Source organism: Poromitra crassiceps (assembly GCF_964638095.1).
Source record: "Poromitra crassiceps genome assembly, chromosome: 9".
Taxonomy (NCBI): domain Eukaryota; kingdom Metazoa; phylum Chordata; class Actinopteri; order Beryciformes; family Melamphaidae; genus Poromitra; species Poromitra crassiceps.
The window spans coordinates 8,947,711-8,964,745 of NC_139630.1; the positions used below are offsets into that span (position 1 = coordinate 8,947,711).

At 45.6% G+C, this 17,035-nt stretch overlaps 1 protein-coding gene across 1 annotated transcript in view; it reads right to left on the reverse strand.

Annotated features, from left to right (window-relative positions):
- Positions 1 to 17,035, reverse strand: part of plg (plasminogen) — a gene marked incomplete at both ends in the record, with an annotated part of 51,393 nt that overhangs the window by 6,897 nt on the left and 27,461 nt on the right. Inside the window, 4 exons of the mRNA XM_083643221.1 lie at positions 6,490 to 6,583; positions 8,429 to 8,644; positions 10,938 to 11,148; positions 14,126 to 14,285. Coding sequence (XP_083499347.1) covers positions 6,490 to 6,583; positions 8,429 to 8,644; positions 10,938 to 11,148; positions 14,126 to 14,285 — 681 coding nt within the window. The remainder of the gene's footprint in view (positions 1 to 6,489; positions 6,584 to 8,428; positions 8,645 to 10,937; positions 11,149 to 14,125; positions 14,286 to 17,035) is intronic.

The window sequence follows — 17,035 nt, forward strand, 5'->3', positions numbered from 1 at the left end:
ATGCGAATTATAGAGCTGTCAATCACCTCCTGTTTGAGGCTGTCTGAGCTGCTGATCAGCTGCTAGACCCGATACAGCTCTATTAACACTTTGAGTGCCACGGCCCTTGGGCAAAAGGTTGCTTGCTGTGCCACATAGGCCGCAATGCATTTTAAAACAGTCATATCATTTCTTTAATAATTACTATGTAAACACTGAACACGCACAAATAACGATGAGACTCTCTTCTATCACCTGCAAAAAAAAGTTTATTGATCCCATTTTCCGTTCTTTAGTTATGAGCCGGAGAAGATAGCTTGATTGAACGAAAAACAGACCTTTTTTTCTACGAGCTGAGATAATGAGCGTTTTGTGAAATTAAACATTTCAAGCACATCACTGACTCTGAAGCTAATTTTCTGATGTAGTCACACCTCAAAAATAATTTCCTTCAATAAAACAGTGAAGGCAAGGGAATTTTGTTTGGAAGAATAATATTTTTAGCTGAAACCAGCAGCGCTGGCCCCTGCGTGCGCTGCTGGTTGCAGCTTCTTGCTGATCTTTTGCTGCTGGTGGGCATCGGATATTCTGGCTTGCGTTTGCCAACCCTGTCCTCCTGTCTGGGTCTGTCTGGGTCAGTGCTGTGTGCTGCTCTGCGTGCCCCACCTCCCCCCCTCCTCCTCCCCCCCCCGTTGTGGGAGGAGTGTCTCTCTGCTCTGCTCTGCTCTGCTGTTTTCTCTGCCTGTGCTCAGCACTGAAAAAGTCCGCTAGATCCAGCTTTTTTACAGCCGCGTGTACCAGCTCCCATGCTTCAAGTTGAGAATAATAACAAATCCACGGCTGATCATGCGAATGGGTGTTGCAGCGGACACGGAGGCTGTTGCAGCGGACACCGAGGTGCTCAATTGTGATAGCAGATTGGCTGCTGCAGGGGCACAGCTAAATGCTTCAATGAAGCCGCTGCATACGGACGGATGCGATGCGATTTCCTTTTCCCCAATGACTTCTTCTGTGTGTTTCACTCCACGTTCTCTCATCTGGAGAGCGCTGTCGCCACCTAAGGGTTCTGTAAAATAGGTTAGACACATTCAATACCTCTGATATTGTAAGAGGCGATGTAAGAAGCTGAGATGGACACCCCCCCGTCAAAAAAACAATTTCGAGTTATTGACGCCATTTGGCGTCGCTGGCACTCTACGGTAAATTTCTAATGACGCCATATGGCGTCGCTGGCACTCAATGTGTTAAACACATCTAACGTTAATCATTTAAAGTTTCTTGTTGAGTCTACAACTTTTGACGGGTGGATTATGCACATACTTCAAATTGTTGCACGTAAATGTGATGGTAAAGTGCAAACTTTGCCCAGGCCAGAAACAATTGATCCACCACGGTGAACACGACAAGCACCCGAAGGCAACATGCTAACAAAACAAAAGGCTAGCAGAGTCCACACTGCAGGTAAGGTGAAAATCAGAAAAACAGGCTTGTTGCATTGTTAGAGGAAATGTTGCCAGTGTAAGATATTTCTAGGGATGTTCGATATTGGCTTTTTTACCGATATCCGATATCCGATAATGTCCAACTCTTAATTTCCGATACCGATATCAACCGATATCAACCGATACCGATATAAGCGGGCTTTTTTTCCACCAAAATTTCACGTAACAAGTTACATAATGTAGCTTAATGTAGCTGAAGAGTTTAATAATATGCATGTTGTGTTAAAGTTGTAAGTGTTAGAGAAGCGAGCTTGTGACCAGAAGGTCGTCGGTTCAATCCCCGGGACCGGCAGGATAAATCTGGGTGGGGAAAGTGAAAAGGCAGCGCTTGCCCCTCCCTCATTACCACCACTGAGGTGCCCTTGAGCAAGGCCCTTAACCCCAACCGCTCCAGTGGAGCTGCTCAGTGGCCAACAGATCAGACTGTGGTTGTACTGGTCAGCTTCCAGGTATGAATGTGTGTGTGAATGTGAACAGGGCGCTCCTGAAAAAGAGAGCATTGCTCTCAGTGAGACTCCCCCTGTATTTAAAAATAAATAAATATCGGCATGAAAACCGATACCGATATTTTCCGATATCAATTTTTTATGCTAATATCGGCCGATAATATCGGTAGGCCGATAATATCGGACATCCCTAGATATTTCTATGGTGAAGGCTGTCAGTGGTTATTTTCTCAGCTATATGGCTATGCAGTACAGAGCTTTTATTTTGAAGGCAGGCAAAGGAAGTGTGTTGTGTTGACGGTGGAGCGCCTGACGCTGTATGTTGACCCGGGGAGAATAATAAATCCTGGCGTCTCGTTTTGGGTCATCCAAAGTTGGAGTTGTCTCCGTTTCAGAAACAAATATCTTGTATATGTCCTCCTTATTATCAGGATAGGGATTTGTGCTGATATGTGGGCGTAAGGTGTCCACGCCTCTGGTCCAAGTCCACGAGGAAAGAACGAAAAGCCATGGTTGTAGAAGAGGTGACGAGGGCAGAGCAGGAGCAATACAAAATCAAGGCCGTGTCACAGGGTCGACAGGGAAAACGGACCACGTGGGAGGGCACTCTCAAAAGACCGGTCACCTGGGCCGACCTGTGTCTGCAACACAATCAGCGCCAGTGTGCAGCTGTCACGGTGTAAAACGAGGCTAATGCAGGGACGCTACAGATGGCGGCACGACCAGGTCCTGAGGAAGCTAGCCGAAGTTCTGGAAACCTGCAGGCAAGCTGCAAATAACAACCAGTCTGACTCTGCAGCCATAAAGCACTCCATCAAGTTCATCAGGCAGGGAGAGGGTGCAGGAGACACCAGCTCGCAAGGCCCTCCAAGTCTCCTTTCTCCTGGAAGGGATTGGAGTATGAGGGTCGACATCGACAAGCAGCTGCGTTTCCCTCCTGGGATCACTGCTACACCACTCCGGCTGGACATAGTGCTTCGCTCTGCTGCTCCAAAGACCGTCCTGCTTGTGGAGCTCACCATCCCTTGGGAGAAGGGAATGCAGGTTGCCTACGGATCGACGCAAGAAGGCAAAATACTCAGAGTTGGCTGCTGAGTGCAGAGAAGCGGGCTGGTCCACTAGCATCTACCCTGTGGAGAGAAGTGGGCTGGTCCACTAGCATCTACCCTGTGGAGAGAAGTGGGCTGGTCCACTAGCTAACTAACTAGATTCAGGAACGAGATCGCATAGACATAGAGGTATGAATTGAGATAGTGATTTTATTACCATTAATCGTGCAGCCCCTATTCCAGAGGGTTTTAAGGCGCACTCCACTCGAGGTGACTCGACTTTGTGGGCATTGTTGTGCTGTGTGTCTGTGCAGGTGTGTGTGGTCCACGCCACACACCTCTGTAAGGTAATACAGTATTGATGTGGCCAATGCGTCCTCTGCGCATGGGGTTTTGTCGGCCACCAGACGTTAATGCCTCCTTGGCCATACGCCTGTATGACTGTATCGGGATTGCCCATGGATACATTGATGCCCCGTGTTACTCATCCGTAGGTCAGAGGGTTGCTCTGAGGCCCCTTTGGGCAGCAAGGATGGGCAAGCTTAGACCTTCCCACCTGAAGTCCAGGAAGTGTTCTTGAAATCTGTAGTTCATCGAATGGCCACCTGGGGCTGGGTGCAGTAGGCATTTACCCCATGTTAAAATGCCCGACTTTGTAACAGGATTAAACATGCCACTTACTGCCCCCTCGATCCTATCCCTTCCTCTCTCCTCCAAACCATCTCACCTAACATATCTCCCTTCCTCACTACCTTCATAAACTCCTCTCTGTCCTCTGGTCTTGTTCCGCCTGCTCTAAAGACTGCAAGAGTCAAGCCTCTGCTTAAGAAACCCTCCCTTGACCCTACTGCTATTCAGAACTACATACCTGTCTCTCTTCTCTCATTCCTTTCCAAAACCCTTGAACGAGCAGCGTCCGACCAACTTTCTCTCTATCTCTCCCAGAATGACCTCCTGGACCCTCTGCAGTCCGGTTTCAAGGTTTCTCACTCCACTGAGACTGCTCTTCTTGCTGTCACAGAGGCCCTTCACACTGCTAAGGCCTCCTCCCTCTCCTCTGTCCTTGTCCTCCTTGACCTGTCCGCTGTTTTCGATACAGTCAACCACCAAATCCTTCTTTCCACTCTGTCTGACCTCGGCATCTCAGGTTCTGCACACTCCTGGTTTGCTTCCTATCTCTCTAACCGCTCATACCAGGTCTTATGGAGAGGGTCCCTCTCCAGATCCTGCCCTCTTACCACCGGTGTCCCCCAGGGCTCAGTCCTGGGCCCCTTACTTTTCCTTCTCTATATCAGATCTCTTGCCCATGTGATCTCATCTCATGGCTTTTCTTATCACTGCTATGCTGATGAAACCCAGCTTTTCCTTTCCTTCCCCCCCTGACACCCACATCAAGGCTCGCATCTCTGCATGCCTCAAAGACATTGGTGACTGGATGTCTGCCCACCACCTCAAGCTCAATCTTGGTAAAACAGAGCTACTCTTCCTCCCAGGGAAAGACTGCCCTCTTGCAGATCTCTCCATCTTCATTGACAATACCACTGTGCTTCCCTCCCAAACAGCTAAGAACCTTGGGGTGATCCTCGACAACCAGCTGTCTTGCTCAGCCAACATAGCTGCGACAGCACGCTCCTGTAGGTTCTCCCTCTACAACATCCGCAAAATCCGTCCCTTTCTCACAAGGGAAGCGACTCAACTCCTGGTCCAGTCACTTATCTCCCGCCTGGACTACTGCAACGTGCTCCTGGCCGGCCTACGCTGCAGCCCGTCTGGTATTCAACCAACCCAAATTCTCTCATGTCCCTCCCCTCTTCCGGGACCTTCACTGGCTTCCCATCTCAGCACGCATCAAATTCAAGACACTGGTACTGGCCTACAGGGCAGTACACCAGACAGCTCCTCTGTACCTGCAAACTATGGTCAGGTTCCAAACCTCTCAGCGCTCCCTTCGCTCCTCCACTAGTGTAGGACGCCTCGCCCCTCCTTCGCTACGGGGGCAAAAAAGTTGCTCATCTCGATCACGACTCTTCTCGTCCCTGGCACCTCAATGGTGGAATAAGCTTCCACCTTCAGTCAGGACGGCTGAATCACTGCTGATCTTTCGGAAAAGACTAAAGACACACCTTTTCATACTCCATCTGGGCCCTTCTTGAACTAACTTCTTTCTCTCTCTAAAAAAAAAAAAAAAAAAAAAAAAATACTAACTTAACTTTACCACTATTCCTTCAGATGTTGTAGTTGTCATAGACTGTGTTGCATAGTTGATTGCTCTATTGCTGACAAAAATGTGTTATTGTAAGTCGCTTTGGATAAAAGTGTCTGCCAAATGACGTAATGTAATGTAATGTAATGTAATGTAATGTAACATGTTTCCAGTATGGGGCAAAACACGGTTTTGGTCAGTGGGTATACAGCATAATGTGAGAATCCGAGTTTGAAACAAAGTAAATGTTAGGGTTATCCTATAACCCAGGTTTTACGAGTGAGAACGAGGGTTCTCACCAGCCAGCCTTGCTGTCCTTTGCGTACGCATTGTCGTGGGCTGAATGCACTTTAAAAATGCAGTTTCCTGGCAAATAGGCGCTAGATGTGTACAGCGACACATCACAGGGGGAGGTGGGTGGCCACACCAATCACCTGCCAGGGTAGGCCAAGTTGCCTTCATGTGCACTTGGGTGGTTTGCAAGGTTGAGTAAAAAAGCATTCAGTTCAGCGCTGCTCAGGCAGCTTCAGCATATGTGAGAATCCTTGTTCTCACTGGTAAAACCTGGGTTATTGGATAACCCAAATGTTTTTTATTGTGTTCTGAGTTGGCTTGAACGTGGTATTAGAGTTGGATTTTGCATGAAATGCTTTGACCTCATTCCTATCAGATGGGTAAATGACATTTCCAAACATGCAGAGTCGAGAAGTACATGATTCCGAAATAGGGAGCAGGTCATATGGGGTTAGGGGTGGTGAGTGAATCATTTTTGATATTTCATGCACGTTCTTGAGACCTCTACATAATCAGTTTGATCATTATTTTCATGAAAAACCTGGTGCAAACCTCAAGGGGGCAGAATGCAAGGGCCAGATCAGAGGACCTTCAATTGAATAATATGGTATTCCAATTGAAGTATCACTAACAATTTGAATTGATGCAACGTACAGTATAATTACTTAATATTGTGTGACCTATTTTACAGTAAAATCATGTTGAAAATGTGCCTATCAAATTAAGGTAATTTATCTATTTATCTTCAATCTATCAATCATCTTTCTTTCTTTTTGCCAAAATATCCAATAAACATTCCAGTTTCAAAGGATTAGAATGTCCTGACAATTATTTGATGGTTCAGGCTTTACAGGGTTACAATCCTACACATAGCACTTTTAATACATTATGAATATCATGCACATGAACATCTTCTGTGACATGTCCCACTGTTTAGTATATTGATACATGAATGTATCAATAAATCGTTAAAACAATGCGCTGTAATGTCCAACAAACAGATTATGTTCACATACCACAGTCGGGGAGCTGACAGTAATCCCATTTCTTGTTCCTGTCTGTAGTGTAACACCATGGCCCGTTTACATCACTGTCTGGGTTTCTGCAGTTCTGACAGAGGCATAAAAGGAGAAGGAATCAACTGACTAGGAAACATTATGCTGATTTAACCAACTGTTGTACTGTTCAAATAGGACTGACTTTAAAAACATGAAGTTGAATGTAAATTAGATGGCATAAAGATAGCATTTACATTTGGGATACATTAACACGCTAATTCATTCCCAAACCTCTACAATAACTGTCCATCTAAACCATTGACCTATATATAATGGACCAACATAGCTCATTGACTTTGACACAGCAAAATGAAGCTAACTTCCGGATATTGTTTGATTTCGTTTGATTGGTTGAATGAATTATGCTACACGGAAGTACGAGGGGTGGGGGCGGCTGCCCCTAGCGGCTGCCGGGGGAGTTTCTGAATTTGCCCTGTCTACCTTATCGCCATAATGCATTATGGGTAGTCAGCTACTTTGGCTAATTTAGCGGCTAACGCTACTTACTTTACATTGCAGTAAAACGGCAATGAATGACCAAATTGATTTAACTTTTAACCATTTCGAGTAACACTGTTTCCATACGGACCCCCAGCGTTGGTTAGTTGTTTATAACGTGACTCTATTTAAAACGTTATAACGTACTCCGGTTTCTGTGCTGAATCCAATGGTCTGAATGGTCTGAATACAGAGAAGGCTTAAGGCTTTATCTAACGGTATAAATAACGTTAAATGGTCCGCCATGTTATGGATGTTAGATGTATGGTATCTATATAGTTACGTGTGTCTACTAACATTATTAAAATATCATAAAGTAACGCTATTTTCTGATAATTTGCTCAACTATTACTTGCTACCTGATGCCTTGCGGCACATTGTTGCCTCTACCGGTCGGAAGTATTACTGTTCTTATTATCCGATGTTTGTCGTCAATTTTCCTCAAAATGGGGCTATCATTTGGAAAACGGAGCGCGTTAGAGCATGAAAAAGACTTGAAATTGTTTTTTCAGACCATAAACTAATTTGGAAAGTGTTTATTTAAGACATAGACCGAGAGAGAAGTTGGCTCGTTTCCCATATAGTTGAATGGATGTTCCCGGGAGTGCTACACAAGCTGTGACCCCCACTGGCCATTTGAAAGAATGCAATTTCCGCATAGGCGTCAGAAATAGGCAGGCTGAATTGGGCACTGATCTAAACCCAAGTCCTTGACTTTAACTATAAAATTACCCTTACCACCCAGGCTTTCACAACCTTGGGGAAATTAATGAATTATCAACAATTACACAGGCTTAATTGATCAATACAAATAATAATTATTGTAATAAAAACAACACACACAATTTAAAACAAGTGAACGTATCCTACATTTTCCAACACTTCAGCTAAATGGCAACATGTAAATATACAGTACATAACTGTCATGGATAGAACCATAACATATGACCACCTTATTAATAGGTAAGTCTTTCTTTATTAGGGAGGTGGCCTGTTCAGCAATATGTTTTTTCAGCAATATTGTTCAGCATTCATTTGCAGCCTTGTCAATACAAGTACACCTGTACATATCCTGCACTGGGAAAATAAAATCCTGACTTTGTGCACTAATCTGTGGCTCGTCCTGGCTATTGTGCCTCTGATTACAAATTACATAATCGAAAACAAATAAATATTCACAGGGAATTGTCTGTTTTGAATGTCTGGGGTCACTAGAGCTTTGTGACGTCAAAGAGGGGCCACAAGCCAAAAAAGGTTTGGAACCCCCTGCGTAACCCTTGTAGAAGTGAAGACTGATCAAGATGCCCTCAATTGGAACATCTGCAACGCAAAATTGGATAACAAGAAGTACAAGAACACACACACACACACACACACACACACACACACACACACGCACATTGCCCTCCAGGCCCTTGTCGGGGTGTGTTGCGGGGGTGAAGCTGTTGTGTTGGTGGGGGCTCTGAGCTCTCCAGGCCTGGCAGGTGACACCCAGCATGGTCATGGAGGTCGGGCCGCGGTACGTCGCGCCATTCCCCACCTTGCAGTCTGACAGCAACAGGCAGAGAGAGTAGGAACAGGGACGGATGGATGGGTTAGGCAAGTGGGTGAACAACTGAATAGGTGAACAAATGAATGAAAAAATAAATGCATGAATGGCCAGATGTTCAAAGCTTTGACAAAAGCAAGAATATTGCAGGTAACGATAACTGTGAATCTTCAATGTACAAAATAACATTGTCTGCATACAGGCTAATCTAATGGTTATGGTAGAGCTTTATACCATTCACAGGGACCATTGTGTTGAAGGCTAATCACTTATTGGGTTTGATTATCAGAGACTGCTTTGGCATTAAGTATGTGACAATTTTTGTTAACACTACCAAACATCCTGAGGATTGTTGTTTCCCCAGTCTGTTTGTGTGTGTATGTGTATGTGTGTGTGTGTGTGTGTGTGTGTGTGTGTGTGTGTGTGTGTGTGTGTGTGTGTGTGTGTGTGTTCCAGCCTTAAAACTTGTTACATAAGGATTTCTCGAAATGTCTGTGGAGAAATGAATGGGGAACTATGAATGGGAGTATGGATGAGTGAGTGATGGGGTGACCAGATGTCCCATTTTGTGTGGCACTGCACAGCATTTTCATGCCTTTTCCCATGTCCCACATATTGAGATGATGTCCCACATTTTGAGTGGCTCTAGTTTTCAAAAGCCAAACCACTGAGAGAGACACACACACAGAGCGAGAGACAGAGACAGAGAGAGAGACAAACAGACTAATTTCTAAGAACAAACGTTTTGTCTTACTTTCTGACATGGGCACAGGAAGGTGGGTGCTGCAGCTCCCCCTGGTTGTGGCTGCAGTCCCTGCACCTTTTGGATGCAGCCCTGCCAGTCCCTGCCTCTTTCACTTGTAGTGTTGCACGGTTTACCGGTTCCTCCCGTCTACCGCGGTGCCTAAACGTCACGGTGCCTACTATACCAGCTGCTTTAGACGACGCTACTACCGTGAGACAATATAGAGAGCCGCAGGAACGAGTCCGGAAATCATCGATGCTAACAGTCCTGGTTCTTCAAAACAACGAATGACAGCGTTTTCATGTGATGACTGACAGCTAGTTTGGGTGATGCCTGACAGCTAGTCTGCAGGAGGATCGACAATGTTTTTGTGTGAGACGTGAGGAGTGATGCCTGACAGCTATAGTCTGCAGGAGGATCGACAACGTTTTTGTGTGAGACGTGAGGAGTGAAGGTGTTTCAGAGCACTCGACGGTTTACTATAGGAGACATGACAACTGACAACGCTTAGACTGAGGAACGATAGCCTATACTCTGACGGACGAGGATGCCCTAAAATGGTTGCCGTACATGATACATGGGTCGCGATACGATTGTATCACGATACATTGCGATACAATACATATTGCGATATATTGCAATACTCTACATAATTTACTGAAAATTACAAAATAGAGCTAAAAATACAACACACCCACCCAGGTAGTGTAATAATATGCACATCACTTCATATTAATAACTTAGTGGACAAATTCAGTCAAAACTACTGAGTGTTGAGTGTGTTACTGAACGCATTGAAATAAAAAGTATTCTTATTGTGTCACTGACCACACGGCTGTGCAAAAAATTCGATAGGGGGAAATATCGATACAGTATCGATACAGTATCGCAGACAAAAGTATCGCGATATATTGCTGTATCGATTTTATTGCACAGCCCTAATATATATATAGAGAGAGGGAGAGAGGGAGGGAGAGGGAGGAGAGGGAGAGAGAGGGCGAGAGACTGAGGGAGAGATAGAGGGACACATTGTGCACCCGCCAATAAGGCAGGCAAGCGAGGCCACGCAGCGGCCGAGCTACGTATGCGGGCTGCAGGGCAGGCAAGTCCGCACAGCGGGCAAGCCTAGGAATAGAGCGTGCATAGCATGCGAGATGCCTAGTATATACATAGAGTATATATATATATATATATATATATATATATATATATATATATAATAGACCATACAATTAATCGATTAGTCTAAAATAATTGACAGATTATTCGATAATGAAAATAATCGTTACAACCCAACCCAGCATTGGTAACGTGTCCGACATTGTCCTACACAACTATTTGTCCAACATTTTGCTGGGATCTAGCCACCCTAATGAGTGAGAGAGTGAGTGAGTGAGTGAGTGTGTGTGTGTGTGTGTGTGTGTGTGTGTGTGTGTGTGTGTGAGAGAGAGTGAATGAGTGAGTGTGTGTGTGTGTGTGTGTGTGTGTGTGTGTGTGTGTGTGTGTGTGTGTGTGTGTGTGTGTGTGTGTGTGTGTGTGTGTGTGTGTGCGAGTGCGAGTGAGTGAGTGAGTGAGTGAATGAAAGAAACAAACGTTTTAATTTATGTCAAACACAAATGAACACGTGGATGATTCACCTCTTTGTGGTGGGGTTTGGGTGCTGACCGTGATGGGAACTTGAGGTTTGGTGGGTCTGGTGGGTATTGTAGCATTGGTGGAGCATTTCTCCAAGTTGCAGTACTCCCAGCGGACAGAGGGGTCAGTGGTGTAACACCAGGGAGCTCGGTCTCCATCGGGGTTCCTGCACAGGTTCCTCCTGAGGTCCCTGCACACAGAGACAACCTGGATCTTCAGTGCAGTTTATAATGGTGTCAATGTCCATAATGGTGTCAATGTCTGTCACTTTGGGATTGATTGGCTTCTGGACACATGCTGCATGGAGCAAGTTTATTGTTGTTTTCGGTTATTTTTTGAGGCAGTAAACAAACTTCACACGAGTTTCAGCTGGCATGGGTGTGAGGAGATAATGAGTGAATTGTTGGGTGAACTATTCCTTTAACAGCATAATTATAGTGGAGCTACTCAGTGACTGTGCTGTACTTGGCTGGCAGTTCCCATTATTATTATCATCCTGGGGTTCAAAACGTGTGTGCTTCCAGAAAGTGCTTTCATTTTGGAAATCAAAAGAATCCCCATCACCATGGGTGAGTACATCATGAACTATTTGTTTAAGAAGGCTATGCTTAAATAAAGAGCAGTTTTAAGATGTCAATAATAGGTTACAAGCTTAGCTAGCAAACATTAGCTAGATAGCTTTAGGCTAACCAAACTACAGAAGTGATACCTTAGATTCACATGCAAAATAGGCATATAATGAAACTGTCCATGAGTCCAACAACCAACACCACTCAAAGACATTTTTGCATTGAGATCAGTACCAGTAACCTAAGACAAACTCACCTCAAGCTATCCACCACACCCACCTAAATCCCTGGATGTGTGAGGACTTGAAATGGATTTGTAACAGAAATTGACGGCGTATTGAGGTTTGAATTTTTAACTAGTTTGAAGTAACCATTGAAGGCAAGAGTGACCAAATTCAAACCATTAGGCTACATTCAATTTGAAAATACAAATTCTGCATTGAATTTCAGATTTGACAATACAAATTCAAATGCAATTTTGTTGTTGTTGCATACAATAATCCGATTCAACCATCAAAAATATGTTTCAACTAACAGCTGTCATTGTAAACCTGTGTCATGTTGCTGACAATAACTATCTGTATCGGCTCAAAAACCCATGTCAGTCCTATCCTATAATCCTCTCCTATAATAAGAACGAGACGTTTCTGTGTGAGCGAGTGAGTGAGTGAGTGAGTGAGTGAGTGAGTGAGTGAGTGAGTGAGTGAGTGAGCGAGCGAGCGAGCAGAAATTTGTTCGGCCACAGCTACGCAATTCTATGTGCGATCGGGCTGAAACTTTCAGGAAGTGTAAAGATCACCCCTGCAGTTGGCCTAACGCAGGCGGATATTTGAATTAGGTAAGTATGGCCGATTAATAGCCGATAGACCCTTTCACGGGGGCCATTTTGTGTCGAAAAGGCAGGGTAAACACAGGTGCAAGCAAAACACTAATGATAGTTTCCAACTTCCATGATTGTAAGTTGGAAACCCTCATTATTGTTTTGCTTGCAGCTGTGTTTACCCTGCCTTTTCGACACAAAATGGCCCCTGTGAAAAGGGACTATTGCGCAACATGAATCAGCCGGGGGCGGAGCTCCCACAGTCTGGCTGCCTGTGAGATGGGGTGAGGAGCTCTCAGGGGAGAGGAAACAGAATGAGAAAATACAACGAAACAAAAGATGGAGGTACCGACCGTCCGATTGTGACAATTATAACGCCAGATAACAAACATATGTTAACGATACCTCTTTCGTCTCGTCGCATCCTCATTCACCGTTTTGACCGGTGTCAGGCGATGGTGGCGGTGATGCCATATTGCATAAACGTTTTGTTTTATGTACTAACTTGTGGTGCTGTGTTGTGTTGTTCATGTTATCAGGCTCTAGCTAACGTAACCTTGCGTCAAGCTAATGGCTACACAGAAGATCTTTTGGTGCACATGTTTCCGGTAGACTGTTTCCGTTTTCTTGGTTACGCCTCCAGGTGCAGAAGCAGTGGAAACCGCTCCAGACTAGACAGCTCCAGGGAGAAGGAAATCAGTACGGTATTGTTTTAAAATGCATGTATCACAAATCCGATCGCGCCAGTTCTTTGTATTGTAACGAGCCGCAAGGTCACTTAACTCTCACGTTGTTTGTTGACTATCAAATCAGTCTTCAGGCGAAACGATATTGCTCAAACTCAGCTTTATTAGCAGCAGTGTCAGCTTCACACATCAACACACATTCAGTCTGTCTGCTTCCCCGCTTCCGCCCAGGCTTCCAAGACTGCCTTCTTAAAGGGACCGTGCTCACTCCACCACCCCACGGCCCCACCCACATCACATCCTGATATGCTGTTCTATAGTAATGTGTAGGTGAACTGACAGCTCACATTACAGTATATACATCAAACACATATATGCTCATGTTTTTGTATCTGTTGGGGGGATGCTTTCAACGCATTTTACGAGACGCGCTGTCCATGCTAGCCAGCCTGCAGCACACAGTCCATACGGGCGGGCGTGCAAAGACGCAACATTAAATAATCGATACACTGCACGGGTATGGCTGCACAGCCTCCACTGGTCACACAGGGACGGGTATTCTGCTAGTAATAACAATGCAAAGTGTCTGTGTGTGTGAGAGCAGAAATTGTGTTCGTCTACACAGCTATGCCATTTGAACACGCTGAATCTTTCAGGAAGTGTAAAGAGCAGCCCCACGGGTGACGTAACGGAGCCAGACTTTTTAAGTAGGTAATTAGGGCTGACTAAAATGGCAAAGTGGCCAAAATAAGTCAATGGAAATAAGCCTTTGGCTTTATTGTGTACTTAATCCTCGGCAGATTTGTAAATGTACTGTCTTCATTTGAAGCTTTTTTATGTGGATTTTACATTGTGTCAAACTACTACTAGCACCATGCAAAGCTCCAGAGGGGAGGAGCACACAGGTGAGCGGAGTTGGAATCAGCCAGGGAAGTGGACTATGAAAACTTTCTGGGGAAAGAGAGAAGAGGCTGCATGCCAACTCTGTGAGAGGCCTGCACACTTGCACAAACATGCATGATCCTGCGATGCTGCGCAGCCTGATAAACTGCTAGTATTCTGCTAGTACACAGAAAATAGTATGTGACTCACGCTGCAGGGAAGATCTGTGGGGTTTTCCGGTGGCTGTGAGGAGTCATGGAGCTCCAGCCTTGGCATTTCTTTCCGCTGATGGTCTCTGATGTTACTCCACGGTAGCTTGAGCCGTTCCCCTCATAGCAATCTTCCTCCTCAGGGGGAATCACAGGCTCATCTGCGGCAATGACAAGAGAGCAGAGTGATGCATACAAAACAGGAAGAGGAGGAAGAGATGAGGAAAAAACACTCACAGACGTCTCTAAGTCAGAGTTTGTTAAACTCAGGGCCCGTCTCATAGACAAAGGCTACGTTCACACTGCAAACCTTAGTGTTCAATTCAGATTTTTTTGTGTGGCTGTTCACACAGACTTTTTAAAAGTGGCCAATATCAGATTCCAGTGTGAACAGGTCACAGCCCTGAAGTGACCTGCATGCGCAGAAGAACAACAATAACGTCACACGCAGCACACTGCTGTTCTACACAAACCAGGAAGAAGACAGCAGTAAACATGGTGGTAGCTGACGGTGTTGTTTCATATGTTGTTTACGGTTTAATTTATAAGTTATTGTGCAGTGGAAGCCAGCGAGTACGGGAGCAGATGATAGCGAGGAGGAGGAGAAAGAGAGACAAAATGTTAATGATGGCTTTCTGTGGAGCAATAGATGCTACTTCTGTACAGAGTTTGTGGATGCAGAGTCGAAGCCAGGAGTGGTGGGACCGTGACGTGCATGCCTACACTGAAACAGTTCATCAAAAATTTCAGGATGTCAAGGGATACTTTCAACTACATCTGTCAGCGCTTCTCCACAAGACTCACGGCAAGACACTCACTACAGGCGACCCCTCAAGTTTTGCTTGCACAGAAGTGTCACCCCCAAATACTTATGAGGTTTAAAACCTCACTGTCCCTCCACTAATTAGCTCCGTCGCAGCTGTCCTCCATGTCTGTAATCACAATCTGCCCACCTGGACCTCCCACCAGCGCAGAATATTGATGAATGTCACTCTGGAGTGACGTAGAACTCACATTGAAGTTTTATACGGGACACATGTCTGTTCACACCGAGGTCACATTCCAGAAAATTTGATTTGAATCTGATTTTTTCCCACATTTGAAAGTAGCCCAGGTCGGATTACACAGTCATGGAAAAGACTGACCTGAGTCACTTAGGCCCTAAGCCCTCGTTCACACAGGACGCCGAACGTAAGCAGAACTGAAGCTTGAAGCAGCACAAGCTGAACGTACGCCTTACTGTTCACACAAGACGCCTTCTCTTTTCCTCTCAGCGTCTACTCTCGCGCCTTGAACCCGCCCACAACTCCCTTGACTTCATCCCTCATGGCGTCAGTCCTGAGTGATCGCTTCGGCGTGGCGTGAGCGTGGCTTCGGCGAGGCTTCAGCGTGACACGCGCGGGGGTGGTGTGAATGGCTCCGCCTGTTAACTCATTGAGTGCCAATGACGACTATAGTCGTCAATTCGAATAGTAACGTAGAGTGCCAAAGACGACTAAAGTCGTCAATTGCGTTTTTTGACGGTGGGACGTGGATCAAAGCCTCGTGCATCTCCTGTAAAACTATTGTAGCTATTGAAGGTGTATAACCTATTTTACGGACCCATTAGGTGGCGACAGTGCTCTCCAGATTAGCGAAAGTTGAGGAAAAACAGCAGAAAAAGCCCCGTGATGAAAGAGAAACCGATGCATGAGCCAGAGCGGCACAGATTGCTCTGGCTGCCTGGAGCCAACGTTAGCTGCGAACAACAGTCAATCCGCTCCCACAAATGAGCCCCTCTGTCTCTGCTGCATAGTTTCTCCACACGATTAGCCGCCAGAAAATAAAACCAAAGCCAAACCATTCTCATGAGAATGGTTTGGCTTTTCAGTGTCGCGCTGGGAGCCGGCGCACAAGGCTGAGCGCTCCGAAAATAGACGCGCAGCAGAAAGCCTAGAATCGGACGCAGCTTCATCCCAGCTCACAACCGAAACCCCAGAAACGCAGACGAACTCAGCGAGCCCCATCCAGACTCCCCCGACGAGCGGCCGCCATCCGAACGTGGATCCGCAGGCAGCAGAGCCTGCCTGATAGCAGGCAGCAGAGACTCGCCTGACACACGCAGCAGCCAGCAGAGCGAGCAAAGCCACCAGAGACACTCCCACGGAGGAGGAGTTTGGAGTTGAGGGGGGTGGGGGTGCTGTTTATTGAAGGAAATTACTGTTCAGATGTTTCAGGTCAGAAAATATTAGCTTCAGAGTCGGCGATTTGCTTGAAATGCTTCATTTCACAAAAGGCTCAATATCTCAGCTTCTAATTTGAAACGCCTGTTTTTGCTGAAAACAACCTATCTTCTCCGGCTCATAACTAAAGAACGGAAAATGGTATCAATAAACTTTCTTTTGCTGATGATACAATAGAGTCTCCTCGTTCTTTGTGCGTGTTCGGTGTTTACATAGTAATATCACACAATATTCTGTGGGCCTCGAGAAATCACTGAAAACGCTCTGAAACTCTGGCACTGGGAGCGTCCGTTCTCCAAAAGTGGCTGGCACTCAATGAGTTAACAAGGACGCCGAAATGAAACTTGTGGGTACAGCGTAGGTACAGCTTAGGTTGAGCGTTGCTTTGGCGTCCTGTGTGAACGGGGGCTAAGTGACTCAGGTCAGTCCCCTAAGTCTTAGGGGAAAAAAGATCAGATTCGGGCCACTTGTGCCTGCTGTGTGAACGTAGCCAAAGACACATGGTTTTGTATGAAAAGAAGCATTATGCGTAAAAGACCTGTCTTGTGTTTGTTTATCTAATATTACATTTGTAATACATTTTGGTCACTCTGGTGTGAGCTTGATATTTAGGTGAATAGTGTGACATTTCTATGTCATCTCCCTCATCATTACTATTTCACCATCATCATCGGCAAGGGACCCTGGAA